At 41.6% G+C, this 26,560-nt stretch overlaps 1 protein-coding gene across 2 annotated transcripts in view; it reads right to left on the reverse strand.

Moving 5' to 3' along the window:
- Positions 1-219: 219 nt before the first annotated feature.
- bcam (basal cell adhesion molecule (Lutheran blood group)) overlaps positions 220-26,560 on the reverse strand; it is a 46,416-nt gene continuing 20,075 nt past the window's right edge. Inside the window, exons 2-17 of one of the 2 annotated variants that reach the window (XM_068569270.1) lie at positions 15,744-15,871; positions 15,330-15,543; positions 13,488-13,561; positions 13,263-13,359; positions 12,977-13,159; positions 11,825-11,946; positions 11,558-11,699; positions 10,961-11,076; positions 9,558-9,699; positions 8,467-8,591; positions 7,603-7,744; positions 6,479-6,502; positions 5,820-5,852; positions 4,462-4,603; positions 3,737-3,836; positions 220-2,225 (exon numbers count right to left, since the gene is read on the reverse strand). In XM_068569270.1, the coding sequence (XP_068425371.1) occupies positions 2,223-2,225; positions 3,737-3,836; positions 4,462-4,603; positions 5,820-5,852; positions 6,479-6,502; positions 7,603-7,744; positions 8,467-8,591; positions 9,558-9,699; positions 10,961-11,076; positions 11,558-11,699; positions 11,825-11,946; positions 12,977-13,159; positions 13,263-13,359; positions 13,488-13,561; positions 15,330-15,543; positions 15,744-15,871 (1,787 nt within the window). In that variant the 3' untranslated portion in view covers positions 220-2,222. The remainder of the gene's footprint in view (positions 2,226-3,736; positions 3,837-4,461; positions 4,604-5,819; positions 5,853-6,478; positions 6,503-7,602; positions 7,745-8,466; positions 8,592-9,557; positions 9,700-10,960; positions 11,077-11,557; positions 11,700-11,824; positions 11,947-12,976; positions 13,160-13,262; positions 13,360-13,487; positions 13,562-15,329; positions 15,544-15,743; positions 15,872-26,560) is intronic. The other variant, XM_068569271.1, reaches the window with a different exon arrangement.

Genomic DNA, 26,560 nt, shown 5'->3' on the forward strand with positions numbered 1-26,560 from the left:
TTTTGGTTTGGTGTGTCAAGATTTTAGAGACAATGTTCAGTGGTGTGTCAGGGTAACCAAATGTTATCAAATGGCCAGGCACTGTTTCTGGCTTTTGTTCTACTTTGTGTATCAAACATACACAGTGACTTTAGTCCTATTTGTGATAACAATAAAAAAATAAAAAATGTTTTAACAGACATGCCTGTTGCAGTGATGGGAATAAAAACACAGAGAAGATGGTGTTGTGATCCTTTTTCTTGAGTTTTGTTTCTTTATAAATTCTACACAGATGGAACCAAATAAAAAGATACATCACACCACAGAGGTCACAACAGCGTACCACAAAATATACAGTATACAGTACAGAGAGAGAAGTAAAGCACTGAGAATATCTCCTAAAAACTGAATCCTCCTAAATAAAAAAACAACATTTCTCTCTTCTCTCAGAGCGAGTGGAAAAGCATGGGAAAAAAAGAAAACTCAGTAGTTTCAAAATAAAGAATCCCCCTTTCTAAAAAAAAAACATCAACTTTTATACCACATTATTTTTTATATAAAACAGTAAAAATTAAAAATGGATGCTCCAAGTTCACTTATCTATCTTCGCCTGCCATCACAGGTTTGCTAACAGTCAATATGGCAAGATCAGCAGACAGACATTACAAAATAAAATGAGCCCTGTGGGCAGAGATAGTTGTTTGAGGTGACATTCTTTTAAAAATCAAGGCCATTGGTTCCAGTGTACAACAAAGTAAAATGGCGCGTCAACCAGTTATCAAACCTCTCTGGCCTGCTGACAGTGTTGGGGAGGAACAGTATTGCATACCTAAACATAGAAACACTCTTGCTCTGACACTCAAAAAAATTCTTTCATTTGGTAAAAATAAACGGTACATCACATACTCCAGCACCAACCCCCGATCCCTCCTACACCTTCTCAGCTTGTAACAAACGAGAATGAACCTGTGCCAGTGATTTCCACCAGCAGGTGAATCTGTGCCATTTTTGTTGTCACAGGAAAAAAAAAGACAACACAGCAGGCCACAGTTTGAGATTGTCAACCATTTCGCCAAATTCCTCCAATTTTACAGTGAAAAGGAAAACTGATGATAACTGGGTTTTTGGAGCTGAATTGGTAGCAATTACGGTCCCGGGCCAGCAACTTAGTAACCACAGACACTTTGAACTCCACATGCACGATACACCACCTGCCTAACAGACAGGGCAATAGTAGTATTTGAATTTACAGAGAAAACCAGAGAGCAAAGTGAACGATAGACGTACATAATATACAAGTATGCTGGAAATGGCAAGAACTAATTTGTACAACCCAATAGCTTGCTAATTTAGTGGCATTGCAGCTGAATTTAAAAGGGCAAGCTATTTAAGAGAAAAGATTGGCATTATTTAATGCCTGAGCTGCCTCTACAGAAAGCTAATTAGGGCTATTTGGGATGGGGCGGGGGGAGAAACACACACACACAAACATTCACAGGTGGCAAAAAAGCAATTAAACAAACAGCACTAAAGCCAAAACACAGAGCTTCTTTGAGCGGAAATGTTACAGCTGTGTGTGCCAAACAGTGGCATGAGGGATTTATTGTTGTGAGCGTAAATCATCACTTGTTATTGACGTGAATGAAAGCAGAATGGCACCATGTGATAATTTTCCCCAATATACCAAGCAGAGAGCAGTGAATTTAAGTGCAGACTCCAGGGCAGAATAGATGTTGAGTTTTGCTGGCTTGCAGGCAGACCCACTTTTCAGAAAATCACAGTGGCTTAATAGCATTTTGTATTTCATTCGGGGTTGATAAGAACGATTGTGCCACTGTGTTTGCATCGTGTCAGCCCCGCCTTGGTGTTCAGCACTATTCTGCAGAGGAGTCAACCGAAGATGTGATTGGTGAGGAAGAATCGACAGAAGGCGCAATAATAATGTCATCCAGTGATGTCACATTGTGATTTTGCACAAGTATTGTTTTAAACCTGTGTAGCATATATGGATGGAGTCTCTAAAAAGAAAAAAAAGAAGAAACTCCATCCAAAAAGGTGTACTCCAGGTTATAAAACAAGCATAACCAATGCCTCCCGAGGTCCCCAAAACAAACCAAAGTCCATATTCCACCTTTTGTAGTCCCCACAATCTTGTTTAGTGAGTAAAAAGTAGCCCTGTTGTCTTCATAACCGTTCTCCTTCGTCCCTTCATCCCTCTGTCGCTCTTTCAACATCTCGTTTTATCACTGTGAGAGAAAAACACATAAAAAATATTAAAATATGAACATGGCTCATTTGCAGTTTTCTTTCAAACAACTTGGATTAAATTAAATAAATGATGTATTTAATCTTTAAACATGCTGCAATGAAAACAAAATAAAGAAAATTTAAAACAAAGTTTTCTCAATGTACAGAATATGGTGCTAATTAACAAGAATACATTAGTGTTATCACAATTACAAAAAAATAAATGATATTCTCATGCTAAATAAATTGTTCAATCTCAATTGCTGTTTGTGTACAATGTATGTTCCTTCTTTAACATATGTAGTACAATAGGTATTCCTATTCTTGGTTGATATGTGAAATCTAAATTAGTGACTGACTATCATCAATGCTGATGATATAATATTGCAAATTTTATTTCATATCTTACTTATAAAACTTAGGTGGTATATTGGGGGGAATTTCATGCCTTTATTTGAAAGCTGGCGCAGAACAAGAGCAGATGTAAAAACAGAATACTGAATACAGTGTTCTGCAGCATTACAAGCTACTTGTGTACATTGTATAGTAAGACATTCTCTAGAATAAATATGTGTGGCCGAAGCTGCAGCCTTTTCAAAGACAGTTTACAGGGTGATCATTTTTTAATGACATCTCAGGAAAGAAAAATCTCTTGATGGCATATTCAGAGACCCACTTTCACATCTTCTTGATGTATCCATTTCAAAAGCAGAGAAAGTGTGTCTGCAATCTCCCTGAAGTTGTGAAATGTCACACAGTTTGGCTGTCAGTAGGTTCAAAAATCACATAAAACAACACTGGCGTAAAATGGCTTTTTTTTTTTTTTATCCCTGTCAAAAATGCCTCTATCATAAATTTCATAATGAAAAGTTTTACATTATGATGACATTTTCAGAGGATTCTGTACAGCTGTCACACTACATCAATTGAGATGCAGGGACAGCTTTCTCAAACCTGTTTTCTTTGAACTAAAACTGACTCTCAATCAGCATGACTGATGCATCGGAAGATATTTCTGCTGACTGTAAAGCTTGTGTTTATGTCAAATGCATGACATTTGCTATGAAGGGTCTTGTCGTCACGTTTATATCCACATGACCATTGCAATATATTCAGATAGAGTTTTATTGTATTTTTGAAAAATAATGTGACAGGGTATGCTAATTATTGCATACACTATTCTGATTATTCCACAGCTTTGAAAGTGCTTTAGTTTGCTTTTCCAAATAATTAAAATATACTTTGACACATTTACCCACCAAGTAGAAGAGATGTCCACAGAACATGACTACAGGCTTTAGCTCTTGTTCTTGTCTTCTGTTATAAGTCTACATCTCAGCAGCCTGAACAAAACACTGACTAAATGAAACTAATAACTAGCAGTTCTCCCTGCATACCAGTAGTCTTTAGCATCAGGAGTTGCATTCATGCTAAAGTAATAAGCTCACTGTTGACCAAAGCACACGTCCACCACCCTAAACCCCTTGATGCCTGTATCCATTGGCCTGACCTTTTCCGTGGAGGGTCTCTTGTTTAGGAGACCGGCCTCTTCGTTGGCCTTATCTGTCTTCATCTCCACCACAATGTCATTGTTCACCTCTCCACTGGCCCTGCGGGGAGATCGGGTCAGAACAATGAAAAAGAAGTGAATTATTTGCCTTGAACAACTTATGGATTTAGACATGGTCAAAGCATGTTGATCGCTGTGGTAGAGAACATTTGGTTGAGCGTTTTCTTAAATTTCTCTGCAATAATTAGCATACACTGTCACAATATTTTTCAAAAATACAATAAAACTCTCTTCCAGTTCATCAAGGTATCCGAAACTGACAGAAAACAATATATTTTTGAGATTTATTTCCCAGTAGAGACATCCAGATTTTCTGACTAATCTGCACACTGATATGAACATATGCAAAGGTATTACATTAAAGCATGTTCTCTATTTATTGAATTAATGTATTTTGTAAAAAAAAAAAAAAAAAGTGTACAAACTGGAACATACTCCACATCTTCCATAATCAATGTATTTATTTCAGAGCCCGTATTAAATTTACTTTGGAAGAGTTTGTTGCTATTTTTTGTATTACAAAGAACCTCCTTACATCAAATGCCATGGTGTAGTTTACCTTCAATGCCTATTGAGTCACATGAGGTAATCACTACCAACTTTAATCTGCATTCATGTCCCTCTATTGCTTCCCTTCCTCCCCCAGTCCCCTCTTGTGTACTCACACTTCCTTCTTGTCCTTCTTGCTGCAGGGCAGCTTGCTCTTCTTGTTCAGGAAGTAGATGAGAGCCACCAGCAGCAGGAGCAGCAGAACACACACCACCACGGCTATCACCACCCCGCTGGAGCCTCCCTGCTGCTTGTCAGCTACAGCACCGCAATGGAGGGACACATGGAGGGAGGGACGAAGGGATGGAGGGACGAGTGGTGGGGTGGAAGGTTGGTGGGAAGGTGGAGGGGAGGGTCACAGTGGAGTAGGTGGTAGGAAGATGGGGGAGTTTTTGATTTTGGAGGGGCAGTGGAAGGGAGAGGGTAATCATGAGGAGTGTAGGTGGTGTTTGATTCGTGGGGTAGAAGAGAGGGAAGCAAGGGGAGGAAAGTAATTTAATGTTGGGGTACCACGAGAGGGGGACAGGATGGAAAGGGAAGGATCGAGAGAGGGGGAGGACGGGTGTCCAGATGAAGACAATGGATGGATGGACAGGTGGAGAGGAGAAAGAACGGGGAGTGGGATGTGGGGTTAGTCTAACTTATGAATGTAACGACTGAAAAGTGGTGGGACCCAAAAAAAAAGGGGCCTGTATACTCACAGAAAACAACAAGACAGCTGACCAGAGCCAGAAAACAACACAGAACATACTCACCCATCCACCGAAACTTGTATTACTATACTTGTGAGGACATGACACAATATGTATTCACCAGGTTCTATGTGAGAATACTTTTTTGTTGATTGGCTGGCTAGTGTCACTTGAAGGAATAGTTCAACATGTTGGCTTGTTGATGAGAAGATCAATGGTTTTGCAGGGGGCTTATGTGATGGAGCAGTGGCTGGTTGGCTGGAACATTTACAGTAAGGAAAAGACTATATAGTCAAACTATTCCTCTAAATATGTACAACAGGCATAAGTATGGTAAGCAGTACTGCTGCTTTTTCTCTGTGGCTAAACATCATGAGTTAAATTAACTGCAAACACACTTGAATGAACATGTTGTTATATGCTGTGGCATACTGATACACACAACAAAGAGGAGGAATATTCTTTGCCTCTGAGTTGTCTGTTATTGTCTCATATCAGGACATTAATGTAGTAACAGGGTTTTAAACAGAACTAGACTGCAACAGGCTTTTTCCACTACTCTCTGACATTAAGGAGATCAAATGAAGTTGTGATGGACAACATCTTCCTCCCTAATCTAAAGTCTGTCCTCTCAGCCACAGTAATACAAGTATGGAAACACGAACACATGAGCTACCGTGAACACAAACACATTAATGCTGTGTGTGCACACATCCATAACACAGTGACTTACAGTTCTAGACGAACGCCATACACATGTCAATAGGGTTAGCGATACAGACCTGACTTAAGCACAGGGTTTCCAGAGAGCAGCACTTTGAGAGAAAGAGAGTTTCTCAGTCTCAGAGCATAGCAAAGCAACAACCACAAAGCACACACCACTGAGAGCACACGCACACAAAAGCTAAGGTTACTAAATCCTACACACAGAGCTCCTCGGCGAGTTGAAACGGCGAAAAGGAAAAGCGAGAAAACAAGAGGGCAGTCAGAAAGAAGAGGGGACCAAAAAGGAGACACAGTGAAGAAACAAAGAGAGGAAAGGAAGGAATAGAATAGATTCCTTTATTGTCCCCAAGGGGCCACAAAAGTTGAAGTAGCATCCACAAAATATAGGACAAACATCATACAAAGGTGACAAGAGAAGAAGAAGAATAACAATATACAATATCCACAGTGTTCGGTAGCAAGAGGGGAAATATACAGGATTACAGTACAGTGGAGGGAGATGTGTGTGCGTGTGTGTGTGTGTGTGTGTGTGTGTGTGTGTGTGTGTGTGTGTGTATGCGTGCGTGTGTGCGTGCGTGTGTGCGTGCATGTGTGATGGAGGGGCTGGGGCAAGAGGAAACGGATGAAGGGGGGTTTCTAAATTACAGGTTCTGCACAACACAGAGTCCTGACAGAAGGAGGGAGAAGAGGAGGAGGAGAAGGGAGAAGGCTCTACCTCTGTCGGCCGAGTTACCAATTGCTGCGAGACAAGAGGAGAAAAAGAAGAAAGGGTTTAGATTGCAGAAGGTGGTGCTGGGAAAAGGGCAAAAGAAGCCCGGATTCGAATGCACCAGCTATTTGTACCATTACTAAAATGATGTATGAAGTCCCTCCTGAGTTGAAGCAAATGGTTGCTAGGAAACATCTACAGCACCAAACAGTCAAAAGCAATCATCTATGGAGCGGCCGAAAAGAAAGTCTCTGTGACATCACAAACAAAATGGCAGTTTTAAGGTGCAAAAATATATATTGATTCTAATTGGCTATCTAATAGGTATCATACATTGGCTTAAAGGATATGTACTGATATGGATAAATGTGTGATTTCAAGTTAGCAGCATTCATCCAGTTTTAGTGCAGAAATCAACCTAACTCATTAGATTAGATATATCTTGCAATTTAAGATTTGAATACAATTTCAAATCACTCAATCCTCATTATTAAACAGCATTTTGTCAAGTGTCAGGGCAGATTTGTCGAACATATTTCATATACTCTTATAAGCTTTTAAAAAATAACAACAATGAATCTTTTATTAATCCCATAGGGAAATTAGTCTCTGCATTTAACCCATCCTTAAAGTTTAAGGAGCAGTGTGCTGCTGTGAAGCCCCCATTGAGCAACTGGGTGGGGGTTCAGTGTCTTGCTCAAAGACACTTCGACATGCAAACCGTGGGGATCGAACTGGCTACTTTGTGGTTTCAGAACGACCACTCTCCCCATGCGACAGTCAGACAATTAGCCTCGACATAAGAACTAGTTTGTGTGGTGCCACTTGTTTTAATTTAGTGATGCATTTATCTCCATTAGTTAACACTAAAAACACAGACACACCACCACGGAGTAAATATAACTCCTTACTAGTAACCTCTGAGCATAACGACTGAGAAATCTGCTCAATCTAATTTGCCAAAAAATGACTGAGCAAAAACCTGTTGCCAAATAAGATGTTTGCTGCCATTCCAAAACATATCTCTTTATCACAGCTGACCATTAAAAGCCTAAAGTGAAGAAAACATGAGGAAAAGGTGAAAGGGAGATAACGTAGCATCACTGGTGCCGTCCTCTCTGGACACTGACCTCTCTTGAGAGCGACCAGGAAGGTCTTGCTATCTGCTCCGTGCTTGTTGGAGACCTCGCAGGTCACCCCGTCCTTCATGACCTCGGCTGTTGCTTGCAGGGTCACGGTGCTCACCACCTTGTTACCTTCCACTGACACCGACTGCCAAGAGCAGTGGATGAAGGGGAGAGAGATGCAAGAAGGACAACTTACATTTTTACATGTTCCATTTTGTGTTTGTGGCATATTTTTGCACTAATTCTTTATAATAAGCCTGGTTAGTATTATTTTTCACACTCTAGTGATGATTTATTCAATATTTCTTTCCCCCGGATCTCACTTGCACATCAAATCTGATCTTAAAAACAGTCACTTGTGAAAGCTTAATTATGTCTTCCCTTTGATCTTATATAAATCCCTATTTGCTTCTAAAATGATAAAATCTTTCAGAAAGATCATGAAAGTTTGATTTGACTTTATTTAAAGTAATATTTCAATCATGAAAGTCGCCTGTAAGTTTCTTTAAAGCTGCTTCATATAGGATTTTCCTTTCAACTATATCACATCAATATGAAATATGAGAATAAAATATTACTTTCCATCGTCTGGATAGCTGTTTCTGTCCCTCCTTTTTCTAGCAGCCTCGCAAAATCTTCAGTAGTTATGAACTCTGCCTCAAACTTCATATACTGCCCCCTCCCCTGCCCCCCCCCTCCGTTTGAAATACATTTTTTTTTACAGTGTTTATTGTTTTAATTGTGCAATCCATTCCAGGAAAAGAGCAATTACATATTCTTACGGAGGGATTTGTGTTAATTTTACACATGAAAAACTATGTTGCATTTTTTCTGTGCTTTGTCTTGACTGAGTTTCGACCTTCATACCTCTTTCCCTGAGGGCTTCCAGGTAAACTGAGGGGCAGGAGAGCCGTAGGCCGAGCACTTCAGAGTCACCATGTCTCCTTCCTTCCCCACCTCTCCAACTGCGGGAGTTTCGATCATCGGCTTTCCTGGAAAGGGTGTGAGAGCCAGTGAACTCGGGAACTTTCCGTATAAACAACACAGCACACACACAAACACTGTAAGTCATTTTAAGCTGGTTTTAATCATGACATAAGTTCCCCAGACGACTGGAAATGTGAGTTAAATGAAACTAAGTTGAATAATTAGTCATCAAAGTTATTTTGTGTTGTGAAAATCCTTTTGGACTTCAAACTCTTAAAAGGGCCTCTGGTGAGTTTAACCCTCGAATAATGCATGCTGGGAAATCTGTTGAAACTGAATTCAATGAGTCAAGAAAACTTTCAGCAGTATATTAATTCAGTCGTCTGAAAATAAAAAACTATATAATATAAAATTAATTAACTAAATTAAACATATCTATTTATGTCAAGTTAAGGGCAAACGATAGGTTAATTCTACAAAACTACTTGATGTTATTTTGTAAAAGTGCACTAATGGTTTCATCCCATACTAAAACAGGGGGAAGCCACACCTGCTCTCTGTTGCATTCATGAACTACACAACTTCCTTCCTCTAACTGAAACAATACCCACTAGACCCGAACACTGACCATTGTTATTATTGTATGTGTGTGTGTGTGTGTGTGTGTGTGTGTGTGTGTGTGTGTGTGTGTGTGTGTGTGTGTGTGTGTGTGAGTGATTGTGGCGTAGGGTGGCTCATTTGAAAATTCCCCCAATTAAAAAATAATTTCCTTATGTTTACAATTGAGTATAAAGTGGCATTTAATTTGCAGCACCTAAGCATTTACTGCCAGGCTACAAAGCGTTGTAAATTTAGCAATGGAAACACAGTGTATATGAATGAGTGTGTTGCTTATTGTGCGTGTGTATTAAAATATAATAATACAGTTCCTGATGTGATTGACATCTTTACTTAAGTCTTGTCCGAACACTGTTTTGTTGGTTTTACTGAACTGGGCTGTGAATATGTGAATGTTTGTGCAGGTGTGTTACCTTTGACAGTGAGGTTGACACTAGCCTGGGCAATCAGTCCTGGCACAGATGGCACGGCTCCAACACACATGTACTCTCCAGCTTTATCATAGGAAACAGCTTCTATTGACAGCGTGCCGTCCTGTGAGAGCACCTCAGAGCCCTGGAGGAACACACACAACATACAGAAATAAAACCAATTGCAGTCACGGCATCAGGCCACAATTCTTTCTTTTTATTCTCCGCGCGTGAATACCGGAGTAGAACAACACCGTGAACATCTAGTTTGAAGGAGGACAGCTATGCTGGGAAAGACGAAGAAAAACCTTCACACACACTGTTCCAAAGAGCAGTGATAACAGATCAAAGTCCATCCTCCATGATGAACCTCTTGCAATTCCTCTCAACTTCTTCTCATAGGAATCCTTCTTACGGAGAACAAACACGTTCTCTACTCAGAAAACCAGCAGTCTGGGAGTTTCTATCACACCCAGGAGACACAACAATAGATACACAGGCTGCAACAAACAGGGTCAGCGCAGGAGGAACATTGGGCTTATAACAAGTGGAGAAGAGCAGATGAATACCAAAACACCAAAAAACACCCCCGCTGTCTCACTGATAAGTGGTTTTCCAGTGTAACAGATTGTTTTGGTATTTTAACTAGAGAAAATACATTTAACTAGAGAAAATACAATAGAAACAAGGCCAGGAGGAGCGCTTTCCGTTACCTTTGACATTCAACCTGCTGCACAAACTCCCAACTGTTCATTATCTATAATCCTAATCAGCTGCTGCCGTCTACATGTTTACATTTACACTCAGACAGTGGCATGTCATTAAGCTATCAAGCTGCTACTGTAAAACTGAAATCATTCATAACATAAGCTACACTTCCTTGTTCAGTTTAGGATTTATGATGAATGACTTAACGTGTCATTAGAATTGGTGTTCATGCCAAATGGAACCAAGAGAGTGTCTGCTCTCCAGTTGCTGCAATTGGACACAACACAATGCAGCTTGTGTAGCAAGGCAACGGCTGTCCTTATAGGGAGCATTGCCTCTGATCCTAAGGCTTGTGTTGGATGCCAGCTGCACACTAAGTGAGTTTTGTAATTGTCACATTATGAAATGATGTCCTATCTAATGAAGAAAGGTTATGTTGCTGAGAACTTGCATCAAAAATGAACCAGTATCCCCAAATGTCCAAATATGGATCTGCAGGAAGGACTGAGTTCTTGTTCAACATCCAGCCAGTGCTGTTAATATGTCAGGAAGATAGACTTGTGTTTTAAAAACTGTTATCTAGAAATGCTCAGAAATAATTCTGTGGCTTGATGAGGAAAAGAGCAAAGCACTGTAAAAGGAGAAACTAAAAACTAAAAGGAGAAGGGAATTAAGTTTGAAAAAGAAATGGAGCGCACCTTTTTCCATTGAACAGTGTGGGTGGCAGAGGCCTTGGTCTTACACTGCCACTCCACCTTGGCTCCGAGCATGACGACTTGAGGTTCGGCAGGGGTCACATTGACTGGGTCGATGTCTGACATTGAGAAAATGGAAAGAAAGGGAGGAAGACACATAAAACCTGAGGCCTTCCATACACTGTCCGGAGTTAAAGAAATATCACTTGAATCACTTAAAGAAACATGTAATGAATTAGCGTGCGCAGCAGAATATCTGCTAAAGCTAATGCATTTAATCTGAAGCGAAGCCCCTTTTGTAGGCAGATTAAAGTCTATTCCATGCTATTTCTAGACTATCTACGCTTAATAAGTGCGATAAAATCAAATTATGGAGTGTAGTTGGGATAACATTAAAGTAACAGACAAACTGTGAAAAATTGAATTGGATATCAGCCCCCTGAAAGGATTCCATTAAAGCGCTTGCCATTGTAACCCTCTTCATTATATGACTTACTGATGAAAAGAAGGGCTTACTGCAAAGGCCAAACTGCACAAATTGGAGGTGAATTGTTCTTATTCTACATTCTGAGGTCGTGTGTGTGTCTTTGGCTCACTCACAGTTGACAGTGAGGGTAATGGTTCCACTCAGGTCAGCATCCAGGTTATCGAAATCTGTGGCCGTGCACTTGTACACTCCACCTTCTGTCCGCTTGACAGATTTCAGCAACAGAAGACCAGCTTTACCAGTGATGTCTTGGCCCTGACGTTGGAAGGACCGGGATTGGCAGCGAGAGAGAGCCACAAGTAACAAATGAGGGAGAGAGTAACTAAGATGAATACATTTTTATGAAATGTTGCGATAAACAGAGCAAAAAGGACACACACATCTTTCCTGAAGTCAAACTCAGGCTGAGGGTTTCCATCAGTCTCACACTTCATGGTAACAACGTCGCCCTCTTTGATTGGATCAGTGTTGAGAAGGGAAAAGGTTGCTTTCTCAGAGGGATCTACATGAACAAGAACAGACATGGAACAGGTGAAAATTCCTTCTTTGGATACTTTCACAATCAGAGATGTGAAGGCATTCCAGAGGGGATGTTTTACTTTCCCAGTACCTCCTCTTTCCTTGCTTCATCACTCTTCTTCAGCTGAATATTAAATTCCATGACAGTGTTTAGCAAGAGGAAATAAATGCACCCAATGAAGATAACACTAAGAGCTGTTTGTTGATATTGTTTTTTGTTAAAGTGAAAAGTAACATGAGGATGGAGAACAGGGAGACGCTTACAGATAAAGCATAAATAAATAGATTCATTTTTTTTAATGGGTTCACCACTTTGACCCAGTGGATGGATTGTTATGACTTGTTGAACAAACACGGTCCCAAAAGGTTAAATCCTAATTAATTGATGATCCTTTGACTTTTCCTCTATCGCCACCAGCATGTTGACCTTTTTGGCTTTGAGTGAAACAAAAACTATTCCCATGAAGTTTTGGATAGAGAGTCATGTTATTCTCAGGATCACTGGCTTTTAATATAGTGCCATCATAAGGTGAAATTCAAATGTTACACATACTTTGGTTTAAATACCTGCAGACCTAATGACATTGCTATCAGGCGTATTATTGCTAATTAGAAAATGTTAGCATTCTAACACACAAAACTAAGATGGTGGACACGGTAAACATTGTAAGGAGTTAAAGAAATCCCAATGGAGGAAAAAAAAACTCTTTGCTTAAACAATAAGGCTGTTAAAACAAGTGCAGTACAAAGCTAATGCACTTACCTAAAGTTAAGCTCATTTCAAAGCCAAGGTTAAGTATATTCAATGTTATTTTCTATCTCTACTTAATGTGTTAGATAAAATAAGATTACTTAATTCTGTAGTTGTATTCAGTTTCTTGAAGAGAGAAAATTGAGCATTAAGACTGGAAACTAGGAGGGAAACAGCGAGTCTGGCTCTCTCCAGAGGGGACAAAATCCACCTGCCAGCAGCTGCATAGCTCCCAAATTAAAACTCTTGTCCGTCCACTCACAGTTGAGGTTGATGGTGATGGTGTCAGACTTCTTCTGTTTGATCTGGTCTCCCGGCATGCTGTACTCCACAGTGCACTGAAACACAGAGTCCTTGTCTGCCTTTTTGGGCTGCATGTGCAAGGTGCTCTTGACAGTGGAGAGACCAGAGGCCTCCTTCACCACCGAGGACTTCATATAGGTCTCTGGCAGAGCGGCAGGGAAAAGGCACACATATTATCTTCTGTTTGGCACATGAATGTAATATTAGATTATTTTCTTTGTACATAAAATTCCAATGACACATACTCTCTTTGCTGTCCTTGACCTCAGGGAGCGGCTGGTCATCTTTAAACCAGATAATTCTTGGCTGGGGATGTCCGTTCATTGTCACACAGGTACCAATCTGATGCACATGGAAAAATGCAGAAGGGACAAACAAAAGTCGACTGAATACGTGGGTTTTCAGTGTTCACATGAAGACAGAAACTCACACACAGGATGCAGACATAGTCAAGGAAAATGTTCTCAAACCTCAGAGCTGGTAGTCTCTCCCACAGAAATGGCCTGACTTGATGGCTTTGTGAGTTCTGGCTTCTCAGGAGCAACTGAGAGAGAAAGAACAAAAGGGGTGGGCGTGATTATTATCATTTCATTATAATTCACTGGAAGGGAAACATTTAATGTAGAGACACTCTCACTCCTCCACTTGTGCAAATGCAGTCCAATCCACACACTTGCTGACCTTGTTAATTAAGTCGAGCAGTAAATATCCTGCCTCACATAATTCCACTGGGACCTGGTTCACATGAGCCGATAAGCGTCAAATAACAAAAACAGCACTCCTTCTCTCACTGGCTCACACACATACAACCACAGGTGTAAGTATTCCCTCTAGCTTCTCTGCTTCATTCCCTAGCTCACTTGTTCACATGCAAGGTCATCTTATCACTGCCTGCAGCTGTTGACTGCTTATGAAAATAAACAGGAGATGGGTATTCCTCTCTCTGTCTCACTCACACTCAAGTCTCTGTGTTAAGTCCTTTTTGTTACGCTGCTCAGAAAACTGCTGGTTTATTTATATAACCATATACTGTGTAATGCAGGCAGTCATATGTACACACATTCATTTGGATGAACAATGAGGAATAAAACCCTTATCAGCCTTATGTATGGAGTCAAATAAAGGTTTTTTGGCGTACAATAAGTCATTCAAATGTTAACGGTTAAAAGGTCACAATACACACAGACGCATGGGCAGTTATTTTTATCCAGTTTTTGCTCAGCAGACATACTGTTTCCCACTTTAATGTAGGCCTCCCGAGAGAAAGAGAGAGAAACCAGGCTATCACTGCTAACCCTCAGTAGACCTCATAACTTAGTTCTGTATTAAGTTAAGGCAGGAAAGACACTACAATTCTTTCCCAAATGAGTCAGATGTAGACACAGAATAATTGTTGGTCTGTGAGTGTTTCTTACCACTGTGGGCATTAAGTACATTTAAAGGGCCGTTGTCAAATAGCACTGCGTTGAGGTATTGTCTAGCACTAACTGGCCCATTCACAATTAATAGCTTATTTTATGAGCCTGCTTTTAACCTCAGAGCCTCTGAGTGCATCAATGTTAATGGTTAACTTGGAAGCTCATTTTTTCAGATCTTGACGAGAGAAAGGGTTGGTTTGCTATTCTCCCGACACAAGTGCTCCCTCTTTAGAGTGATTGATCAGTTCAATCAAAAATGCAAATGAATTGTATTTATTTTGGTTATGCCGTTAAATGTTAAGTATGATTGATGTCTGCTCAGGGGTTGCTGAGAGAGGGGAAAAGGACATCGCGCCCTGCAGAAAGGGTCAGCCCTTGGCGACTTGGCGATAAATCTGGACCGTTATTAAGGTGAGATATGAGACATGACAGGTGGGATTGAACTATTCATCAATTGTGTCAAGAGTGATTAGATTGTAGTTAATTGACCTCTGGGGAACTTATCAAAGGGAATAGGTAACCTCAGGCTTTCAAAAAGGTTCGTTTCCACACGGAAAAGAAAAATGAGCTGAAGTTTGCTTCCCTTTGGACACGCGAACAATTGTGACAAATCATGCTTTATGTTAGCCAACTGAATAAGGAGGTTTTGCATGGATGAACTTTGAGTACGGTATGTGTGAAAAGCAATCTGCAAAATGAATTACATGCATTAGGTACAATTAAGCCACTTCTAAATGAAAGTATGCATGAACACACACGCAGATCTGATTAGAGCCATAAACATTTGGCGGCAGTGGCAGTGACACACTAAATCATAAATTCCACTCATTGACAACTGATGTGTTGGTGAGCTGGATGCTCTTTAAAAAGGTCAAAGGACACTGGGAGACTCACAGAAGACTTTGAGCATCGTGGCGGCATCTCCAACCCCAGCGGGGCCAGCGGTGACCTGGCAGTAGAAGACAAGCTCGTCGGAGGGTTGAACAGTGGAGATGGTCAGGGAGAAGTCTTCTCCGATAGTGACCCGCCCAGTCAGATGGGTGCCTTCATCGCTTTTTCCCACGCCACCCTGGGAGAAAGCCACGCGCTTCCTGTTTCCATGCTCCTCCTGAATGTACGGATAGGTAGAAGAAGATGTAGAAAGAGGGTGGAAGAAACATGAGGATCAATGGAAGAAGGAGAAATAAGACAGCAATCAATAAGAGAAAATGTACATAATAAAATCAAAAGTTTTTTTTATAGTGCAGTAATCTATGAAGCATTTTTACCACGTGGATATCACAACATTATTATCTGTAAATGACTTACAATGTACCACTCCACGACAGTGTTGCTTGGTGTCGGTGAGACAGTATATGTGCAGGGCAACTTGGCAGTCTCTCCTTTCAGCACCTCCACTTTAGGAGTCACGTTCACGTTCACATCAGCACTACAAACTGTCGAGAAAAACACACAAAGTCAGAGAGAAAGAATATGATTAACGCCTCAATCACAGGAAGCCACAAGGACTAGTGGTAATGTGTTAACGTGCTGCGTCAATACCAGACATGACTGGTTGATTTACAAAAGGTCTAACAGTCAACAACAGCAGCCGTTTGCTGCAAAGGCAGCGCGAGCTACAAGTACCAGTATTCCCTTAAAGGTCTATGAACAGCAGTAAAAACTGTTAAGGGACCCCGAGGGAAGCTTGAGGGCCCTCGTCACTGTCGGCGTTCTCCATTCAATGGAAACATTAGGGTGCACAAATTGTCCCTTATAACAATGGGAGAGAGTAGCAGCTAGGGCACAGGATGGACCCAAACTGGGGATATGGAACACTACAACACACTATACAGCCTAGCTATAGAAAAACAGCATGACAAGGTGATTGCATTACAGCGAGGAGAGGCGGGGGAAAGGGAAGGTTGAAGGACGGAGAGCTAGAGGAAAGGAAGGAGCTCCATTTGTGCTAATGAAGTCACTGCAGCACATACAGTGTCATAAATCCTGGTACAGGAACGCATGAGTCCATGAGTGGGAGGCTTTAATGTTGGGAAAGAAAGGACAATGTTGTTAAGTGAAGTTATCATGGTATGGATGGCATATTTCATTGTCTGTGCAAAATATTATGCACGACTACTTGGCAGCCTTGTGTCTGACAACCTCGATGGTAATAAACTACAACCATTGTTTTTACAAAGTAAATAATGGATAATCAGGAAAACAACAGTTAACAAACACTGTGAAGTATTGTTAAAACACCCATATATCTACACATTAAATATTCATTTTCTGGACACATGTGTAGCTAATGAACAACCCAGCCCCACACTCTGTATGATAACATAAATTAATCATGTCATCAATTTCTGGACTACAAAATCCACACTTAAATAATTTATTTGTTGTGCAAAACTGAGAGTAGGAGGATGGCCTTCAGGGAATCCTCGCGGTTCGACAGGGTAGTTTTAATAACAGAGAAATGAAAGAGTTTTTGCTCAAAAGTGAGACCAAGTTGAGCTGAGGGACGGCCCCTTTGTTATCACCTCACAGTGAGGAGGAAAGAGAGCCAAGGATGCAAGGAAAAGATAGAAGGCAGAGAGTTCATAAAGAGGAGATAACAGGAAGTGCTGTCAAAATTACCCGATGTGGGTGTTGGTGAGACACATTCCTCAAGGGTCAGGTGCTGAGATTCACCGTGACCCACAAATCACACAGAGGTCAAGGGTCAGTCAAGCATTGACATTTGATGAAAAGATCTCATGTCTCTTTCCACCGTTCTTTCACTTCTTCAGTTACTTTTTTCACTTCCCTTATCTCTTTTCATCCTGCCTCTCATTGTACTTTGTTTTATTGTGTCTTTCTTCATCCCGCTCTTCATCCCCGCTCCCTTTCTAACTATCGTGTTCTATAAGCTCAGCTCTCAAGTGAAACATTAGTTTTGCAAACCAAGTCTCATGTTCCGAGTCTGCAAGAGGGATGTAGCCCAAAAGAAAATCCTCCTCTGTTTCCACGCCAACACAAACAGAAAGCCAGACAAGCAAACGTACGGATGTGTGAGTAAACCAAGAGCTGCGCTTTTAGGCAGGGACTCAAGATTTAAGAGTCCCGTTAAGTGGTGCATGGGAAAAAGACACACATACCACATTAAATCAAGTGATTTACTGGCACATGCACAAAAAGCCAAAATCTCAACTCAGTTACTTCCTCAAGTAATTTGGTTTTGGCACAAATCTCCAGGTTGAAGTGACAGTTCAACCCAAAATGAAAGAGGTATTGTGTCTCTTACTTCTAAAGCTTTTTATCAATGTCTGTTGTTTTGGTGGGAGTTGCCTACTTTTGGAAATTATGGCCGTAGAGTGGCCAGATTGGCCGTCTGTCTTCTCTCCAATAAAGTACTTAATGGCACTTTACGCCTGATGCTCAAAGTGTTAAAACATACATTTTAATACCTACGCATTAATGTATTTTCCCAGAAGAAACAATCTAGATTGATGTGCGACATAAAAAAAATATGCTGTTGATGTTTTTATTATGAGGTAAACTGTCCCTTTAAGGTTGAACAGTGTTTTCTGTTATGAAAAAATTAAATATCATTACCTCAGTGTGAAGCCATGGTATTTCATGTTGGCAATTATGTTTTCATCTGCTGGCTACAGATTTTTTTATCTGTTACTTGCAAGTAATACAAAACGTATCACATTCACTTTCTCTGAAAACACAGCGGTATTCTTGGGTCATATTTTATGCACATTTTCCAGTCTCTGACACAAATTTGCCAGACATAATGGAATATGATTAAAATAGCTGAATCCTCACTTTTAAATCAGCTTTCATGGAATAATAATAGTCACCTAATAGTGTGAGCAACGCAGAACAAACAGCCCACTGAGGATGTTTGGATGGGTTTGATGTTTAGTATCTGACATCAGCTACACTTTTTAGTTTTTTTGTTAACTGGGTTTGCTTAGTTGCTGGGTTGCTGGGTTACATGCATGGAAAAAAAAGCTACTGAGAGGCAGAGAAAGCAATTAATGGGTCGAAATTGTAGATCAACAGAGTCCATCTGCACCACATCTTTCTTTCCCTGCCAACCTCTCCCTCTCCCCCTTCGCATCTCTCATTTGATTTCATTGTCTATCTCACTCTCACCCTTGGGGTGTCATTCACAATATGTTTAGGTCCAGAGTGATCAGCCAAGCTGCTGCTCTGTGTTTTACACATGAGGCAGATGGACAGACAGAGACAGACTATTAAAGCATAGTTGGGGAAGTCCTCTGTCCAATCTAGAGTCTATAGAGCAGTGTGTGTTTGTGTATTGAGAGACACATGCTGTTGACTGTCAATGTGTGTGTGTGTGTGTGTGTGTGTGTGTGTGTGTGTGTGTGTGTGTGTGTGTGTGTGTGTGTGTGTGTGTGTGTGTGAGAGAGAGAGAGAGAGAGAAAGAGAGTGGCCGGGGCTTTCGAGGGTGTGGGGCTGCTAGCTTCATGGGGGTCTCATTAGCTGACGCAGGCCAGATAATCGGATTTAGCCAAAGAGAGGGAAAGTGTGTGTGAGGTGGTGTGTGATGGGGTGCGTGACCGGGTAGAAAGACAGATGGGAACGAGACGGTCAGACTGTGACCTGTACACACACACACACACACACACACGCACACCCACACACAAACACACACAGTCTTACAGTATATCTATAATGCATGTGATATTTATGAGCAACTGAATGAACCACCCCAAAAAGCTACAGTTAAGTACAGTGTGTAGAAAAAAAAAAAACAAGTCTGCAGTCAAAGTGGCATGGCAGAGTGGAGGAGACCAAGAGAGTCATGTCAGTCCCACATCTACTGAAAAGTTAATGTGAAACCATCTTTAATACTATCTCTGTGTCTCCTTCTTCTCTCAGCCTGCATCTTTCACCCTCACTCCGTCTTTCATACACACATCGACACACAGGAGGCGAGCGCGCCCCTCATTATGAAAAGAAGCAGCTGGATCCTCTCTCCTGTCCTCTCGTCCTCTCTTGTTCTCCCCTCACCTACTGTCGTATTCTGGACATCAAACCAGGAGCCTCTTTCTCTCCGTGACGCTTCTCTCTTCATCCCTCATTCTCAAAGAGCATTCTTTAATACCCAGTGCACAGTGTCTTGTCTGCGCATGTGCGTGTTCGAAAGACAGAAAGAGAATGCACGATAGCATAAGAAAGGCACAAAGGAAGTAAGAAAAAGGAGAATGAGAGGGTGAGAGAATAACACCAGCGTGTGTGTGTGTGTGTGTGTGTGTGTGTGTGTGTGTGTGTGTGTGTGTGTGTGTGTGTGTGTGTGGAAACCCTCATGACTGTCACCCCACTAGATCCTATTTATGAAGCCACCATGAACCTCCTTTCACCGATAGTGCCTGCTTTGTCTCCCTGCTAACCCAAACACCGCTCCGCTGAAAGTAATGGATAATCTGGGTAACTCCGCTATATTTAATTCTACTGTATACACCAAGATGACGGTGCTAGGGGTGCGAGGACAGTGTGTTAGATCACAGTCAGCGGGCGTCGCGGAGACTGAGCATGCATATCTGCATCAGGGCCAACACTGTGACCAGAGGACAAAAGATCTATTTGGTGAGTCTAGAAAGTTCAAGAGGAGCGTGTGACCCAGCGGATGAGGAATGTCAGAAGGTGTGTGTACCTGTGCCCATGTGTTTGTGTGTGGCTTCTAACAGGATTAGTGTGTTTGACTGTTGGCAAAGCAAACGGCGTCCTGTCGCAGAGAGGAGGCTTCAATGTCACGAGAGCTGGGTCACCTTCAGCGCACGGTCATTACAAAAAGACGAGACAGAACAATAACTTCATTTTATCCATCACTTTCCACTGATCAGCCCCTCTTGTGATGAGTTATGAATAGCTACATCCATACCTAAATGTTAAGGGTTTACAGAGTCTGCAAGCGTAGATCTTTACTTCTCTGTGATAATAAACTAAATATCTTTGAGTTATGTGTATATGCAAGACATTTGCAGACACACTGATCAGCTTCTCTCTTTTTTACACTTTCTGAAATGACACAGATAAAACAACTACACCTACACACTACAACACTCTAAAACCTAAAGATAGTATACTTTCAAATAAAAACAGCAAATCCATACAAACAATTGAGAAACTCGTCCCGCATGCAAGAATTTTTTTTATTATCAAAAGCAGTCGCAGATCAATTTTCTTTAGTTCAACTAATTGTGTTTATTTTGCAAGCTTCAGACGCCGGTGTTGTTAGTGAGGACAACATCGATAGATGTTCATGTTTTCAGTAAAAACAACCGTATTTCTTCTGAAGAACGTATCTCTCCTGCAGTGTTCACCAGGAGTCTCACTCTTCATACCAAACGAAGTGAAAGAATGTAAGCACATTTACTTTGTGGTATGAAAAGGCTGTGGCAATACCGATGACTGAAATGAATTGCTGAGCTATAAAAGCATACCCACAAGTATGAATGTGGCTGCGCTCCCACCACAGACACGATGTCAGTGACTCTCTGTCCTCGTGAGCCAGAGACTCAGATCACGGGGGTATACTTGTGGCAGCAGGGCGTGGCAGGTTACCCTCAGCTCTCACACAGATGACGGCCTCTTAATATTGCGGACTGGATCCAGTTCAAATCTCGTGTTTACGGGCCTTTCACATTCACAGTGAGTTTCCTTCTAGCGGACAAACTCGATCCATCTCAGAAATTGCAGCAAGAACAGAAAGAGGCTCTAAGTGGGTGCCCACTTTTAAAGACGGTGGTGTTTGCTAATGTTGTTAAAACCACTGGGTGTTGCTGACATTTGCAAATAATACAGTCATACCTGTATTATTTGCAAAATTGTACAATTTTATTTGTATTGTGTTCTTAATTTTTATTTAAGAACACAATACTGCAGATATGAGAATGGTGAAAGTTGGGTTTGTGCACTTCTGTTGAAAATAGTTTGAATCGCTGACAGTTTGAAATGAGCAGTGGCCTGAGTGTAAATATACTGTATGATGGATGTGTGAGTGTGTGTGTGTGTGTGTGTGTGTGTGTGTGAGGGGTGGGGGACTGTTGGGGGTGCGGGGGGCGGTGGAGTAGGGGGCAGGCTGGGTCAGACTACCAGTGTCGGGGTGGGTCCATGTAAGGCCTGGAGTCCGTCAACGCCTGACTGATGAGACAAGAACAGGTGCAGCATGGGAACAGCAGCTGCCAACCCCCTACCCGCCCAAACACAAAAACACACACACACACACACACACACACTCACCAACAATGAATGCCACATGTAAAAGGGAAAGGAGGGAGTGAGGGAGACAGACACAGTGAGACACAAAGATGATTGACATGGAGACAGAGAGAGTGAGAGAGGGGAAGTTTCCCAATTCTCTAGAATTTGCTCAAAATGTTTGGAGAAGTAGAACTTTTTACAACCAAGGAGACAAAAAATAAAACCACAATGAGAACCCGACAGATGTAGATGTTTGTCTGTCTCCTTGGATATTTCTAATGGTCAAGAGTATCCACATGAGGGCCATGCAGCACACAGAGAGCTGTCAGGGGTGACCTGTTGATGACCTTTGAGAGGGAAGCCCTGATACATGTATATTATGCTAGTTAGAATGATACAGACATATGATTAGTATTTCAGGGAGAAATGGGAAAAAAGAACACAATGAACACTAAATAAAGAAAGACACATAATTATATATATATATATATATATATATATATATATATATATATATATATATATATATATATATATATATATATATATATATATATATATATATATATAATAACTATAAAATACTGCAAAGGCCACGAAAATCCACACCACCTAAGCCTCGTTCCCACTGCAAACATTGCTTGCAGTCTGACAAAGCATGCAATATCTTGATAAGTCTGATCATGTACATGTACATGTGGCGCTTGTGTACACAGATATAAATATGTCTATTGAAATGTCAAAATTGTCCCGAACGATACAAATCACCATTCTGCACAGAAGACGATTCAGTAATAAGTTTGTTCTTTGGAAACCAGCGCAAATAACCATAAAGGATATGTAGCTGACCTTTTTACAGAGTTGTGTGCTTGTGTATGCGCAGCGGCGGCTGCTGGCTATGCGTATGAATCTTTTGTTTGCTACTGCGTCTAGATTTGCTTATGATGTTCCATGAGAAAGGAAATTATGCCAAGTGGGACTGATAAAGTGTTATACACCATTGAACTGCTTCTAAGACCAATTCCTTATTACTACTATTTACTTGATCTTTCTGAAATGGAGTAGGGGAGCGACATTTTAATCACAGAATTTGAAGTGAAAAGAAACTCTTGCAAGTTTCTAACAACTCCTTCAGTCACATGCTTTACAAAAAACCCTTGACAAACTTTTACGGCTTTATTTGTTTGGATGGCGGCACTCTGAAAGTACCAATTACAGCAATCAGAGAATCCTCCTCAGTTTTCTCATCTGACCCTTCACGAGCCAGTCAAACTCCACCAGCAGACAGTGGAGGTCTTTTGTGCTTCAAAGATGATATCTGTCCTTCTAATTGGAGTCAAACACAATAATATCTTTGGTGCTCAAATTTTATTGCTTGGGTGCCCTCGTCTTTTTCCCCTTTTTCATGAGGGTTATGTGCGGTATCTGTACGTCGGGAAAGGGCGGAGGTGTGCCGTGATTAAAGGTGAGATAGACCGATCCCGGAGGTTCAGATGCCACATGCTAAGCCCTTACAGCGCAATCACAGGATATGAAGGAGGCTGTCCGTCTTCCTGTCAGGGCTTGGGCCGATGTCGCTCCTGAGTAGCAGTACAATTCACACCTGGGGACCCTGCAGCAGCCCACACACACACACACACACACACACACACACACACACACACAAACACATTCAGGCTGCAGCTGGTTGTGGAGGTCATGTGAGTCTCGCAGAGGAGACTGTGTTTTACCACTTTGGTTATTTACTGGTACTAAAACCACCAGCGATGTGTCTGCTTGAGATGGAAGGGTTGAGACAGGGCAAGGAGAGGCTGAAAGGGGAAAATAGATTTTATTATAGGTTTTATAAGAATCCTGTAACCTTTTTATTGTTCTTTTTTTCCATCTTCCACAGTTTTTGTATTAGCTCCATTAGCTTCTGTCGGGTTTTTCTATCAATCCTCTTGCTCGCCATCCGTTTTTGGAGAACTCCCTTAAAAGCTTCAGATGAGGGTAATGTGATTAGCACTTCATTCATGTTTTAACTTCACTGGGATTCACAAATTGATTCATGCAAAATGACGAAGAGGAGTTAGAGGAGGGCGTCAGATGAACAAGAACACGAGTTGAGATGAGGACCGACGTTCCCGGGGATGTCACGTTGACGTAATGCAGCTGAGTCAAACATAAGGCTGCGAGCAATTAGCCTGGGCACACATCCATCTGCTCCACTATGTATGCGGCAACGCAATAAAATCCAAAGACGCAAGCCACCGCAAAGTGTAGCGAGTCTGCAGATAATGCCGGGCCAGCCACGCAGCGGGTGTGTGGATTTACTTTTGTATGAAAGTGTCTGTTGCATTCGAGCCGAGGGCAGAGAGGTAACATCACAGTGTGCGCAGTTGCGACAGATAAATCACAGCTCTCCTGGTGTGTGTGTGTGTGTGTGTGTTGTGTGTGTTGTGTCATCTCGCGGCAGTTTAGGGGCTCAAGACAAACAGTGTGAAGTGGCCTACAAGGTCGGCCCCTCACACACTCCTTTGTCTACCAGGAGATTCCCCCTCACTGGTCCTGTCGTCTTGGCAACTGGGTGAGAAGTCAACCCCATTCAAACAGGAGAGTTTAGAGCAGTGCGGTCATTGAGTGTGTGTTTGTGTGTGTGGTGGTGGTGGTGGTGGTGGGGGGAGGGGGGGGGTATTGGGATGGTGGAGTGGGTGTGTTTGTCTTCAAGCATGAGCCAGTGAGTCGGGGAGAAGAAAATGAGGACAAGGATAGATAGTAGGAATGAGGAGGAGAAAAACAAAAAGGAGACAGAGTGCATGAGTAGACTATAAATTTGTAGCGCTGACGTTGCAGTCCTGCGGCCCGCTCTGCAGAGAGCGGCGGCGGTTGAAAAAAATAAAATAAAACAAAACCGAGACGTCTTATAAAGAGATTATAAATAGAGCTATGAATACATGAGTCTTGTGAGTTTTAGTGCTGTGTAAGTGCTTCTGCAAAAGTAGCTTTGACGTATCATCTTACTGATAAACCAAAGTATTCTCCAAGTGTCCTTTCCCATTAGAGTTAGCTGAATAACATTGAAATCATTCCTCACACATAATATCTCTGCCATTTATAAAGCTAATATCTGGAAGCTGACACAATCTGGTGCCATTATATGTGACTCTATTAACAGTGAGTTAGCGAGACAATGGCCAGAGTCTTGCTCCTATTAGTGCTCACTCTGGGGTCTGAACAGAGTGGAGGTAACAAAGAAGAAAAAAAGAAAAGCAAGGCCATAGCGGTGAACGACATGCAGGAACGGATAAAAAATATCAAGAGGAATTTCATTACTTTTCAAATCAAAGGGCACCAAGCAGAGTGGCTTGGCCAATTACCACTGAGTCTCCTCCTGGCTGTCTTTCATTTTTAGAAGGAACTCAATTTTGTAAAAGAGAGAAAGACGTGTGCCTGTGTGTGTGTGTGTGTGTGTGTGTGTGTGTGTGTGTGTGTGTGTGTGTGTGTGTGTTTCTGTGTGTGTGTGTGTGTGTGTATCTGTGTCCTGATCGACTCAGAGAGAGAACCCAATCAGTAGATGTCACTAAGGGGGCAGAGATGAGAAAAGGTGTTAATATTTAATGTTTCAGGGCCCCTGAATCTGGGCCTCCTTTCCCTCTTCCTTCCACCCCTCTTGCCTCAGGCACTCCAATTAACACAGCCTGTCCTCTTCTCCCCCGCTCTCTCCCAGTCTTTCTCACTATTCCCTCTTTCCTTGAAACAGCCTGTGGCGAAAAATAAAACGTAGAAACAGAGTGAAGGCAGAAAAGATGGGGAAGCAAAACAAGAAATGAGGAGGAGAGTTGCACTTGGACCGTGTTAAGTGTTAAGCAGATGCCATGAAAAGTTTGGTTCAGTTGAGAAGACTAGAAAATTAAAACAAATGGCAGACACAGGAGGATGCTAATGCAAAATGCGGCATGAGCATTACAAACAAGAGAAAGGAAACTTGTGCATTGTAGATGCAGGAGTTCAAATTGGGGCAATGAGAAAGATGAAGTGAGGGAAGGAGAGTCCCCTGCATTTATTTTCAATTCCCTTCTGCCTCTGCCCATTTATCAAGGTAAATGACTCGCTTTAATGGGCCAGAATGATATGCAATGTTTGGCAGAGGCAATCTGCTTGCGTATGTTGCCGCTAATGTCGCTGGCGTCCATAATGGGGAATCCTAATGAGGTGCCTTCAGTGATGAGAGAAGCAGTAAGGACTCTATATCCCTCTAAGGGCCTGTGTAGTCCTTACTGCTATTGCAGGCCTGCAAAGTAAATGGATGAATGGAGTGCAAACTGGGAGTGTTGGACGATGTCTCCCTGTTGCCCTCTAACATTTTTTTTAGCTCCAAAAGTTCAAGAATTTCCCAAGTGCACAAGAAAAAATGATAATACTGTTTTCACTGGTATGGCAGTATGCCGGTAACATTAGTATCATCCAGATCTTTCTCGAAATGCTGTGGAAATCACTTAAGTATCGTCAAGGAGGAAATTCCACAATGTCGAACATGTTAGGTTATGTACTTTAGTGTTTATGTGGCACCTCAAAGATTTAAAAAATCCTTGTTGTCTTTTACTTTTTGTTATTTAAAGGGATAACGTTCATATTAGGATGAATAGAAAGAAACTGATAAGCATGTTTTCGCTGGAGGACATCCTCAGGATTCACTGTCCTTCCCTTCTGTTTCTATCCAACTCATGTGACTCCAGGTTGTTCTGGATTAGTGGCAAATATAGTAGCGCACAACAAGGTCACTACTGCTGCAGGACCGTCTGTGCTCAATTCGCTGCCATCTGTTACTGTAATGGTTTTACATTTTCAAAATGAAAACTTATTGACACCTTTGTTTTCTACAGCCAGGACAGATTGTCAGGGAGAGGGCGAGGAGAAAGGCTGACTCGGAGTATAAA

The sequence above is a fragment of the Clinocottus analis genome, unplaced genomic scaffold (genome assembly GCF_023055335.1).
Source record: "Clinocottus analis isolate CAN_PGR_092001 unplaced genomic scaffold, fCliAna1.0.p SCAF_9, whole genome shotgun sequence".
NCBI classification, from domain to species: Eukaryota; Metazoa; Chordata; class Actinopteri; order Perciformes; family Cottidae; genus Clinocottus; species Clinocottus analis.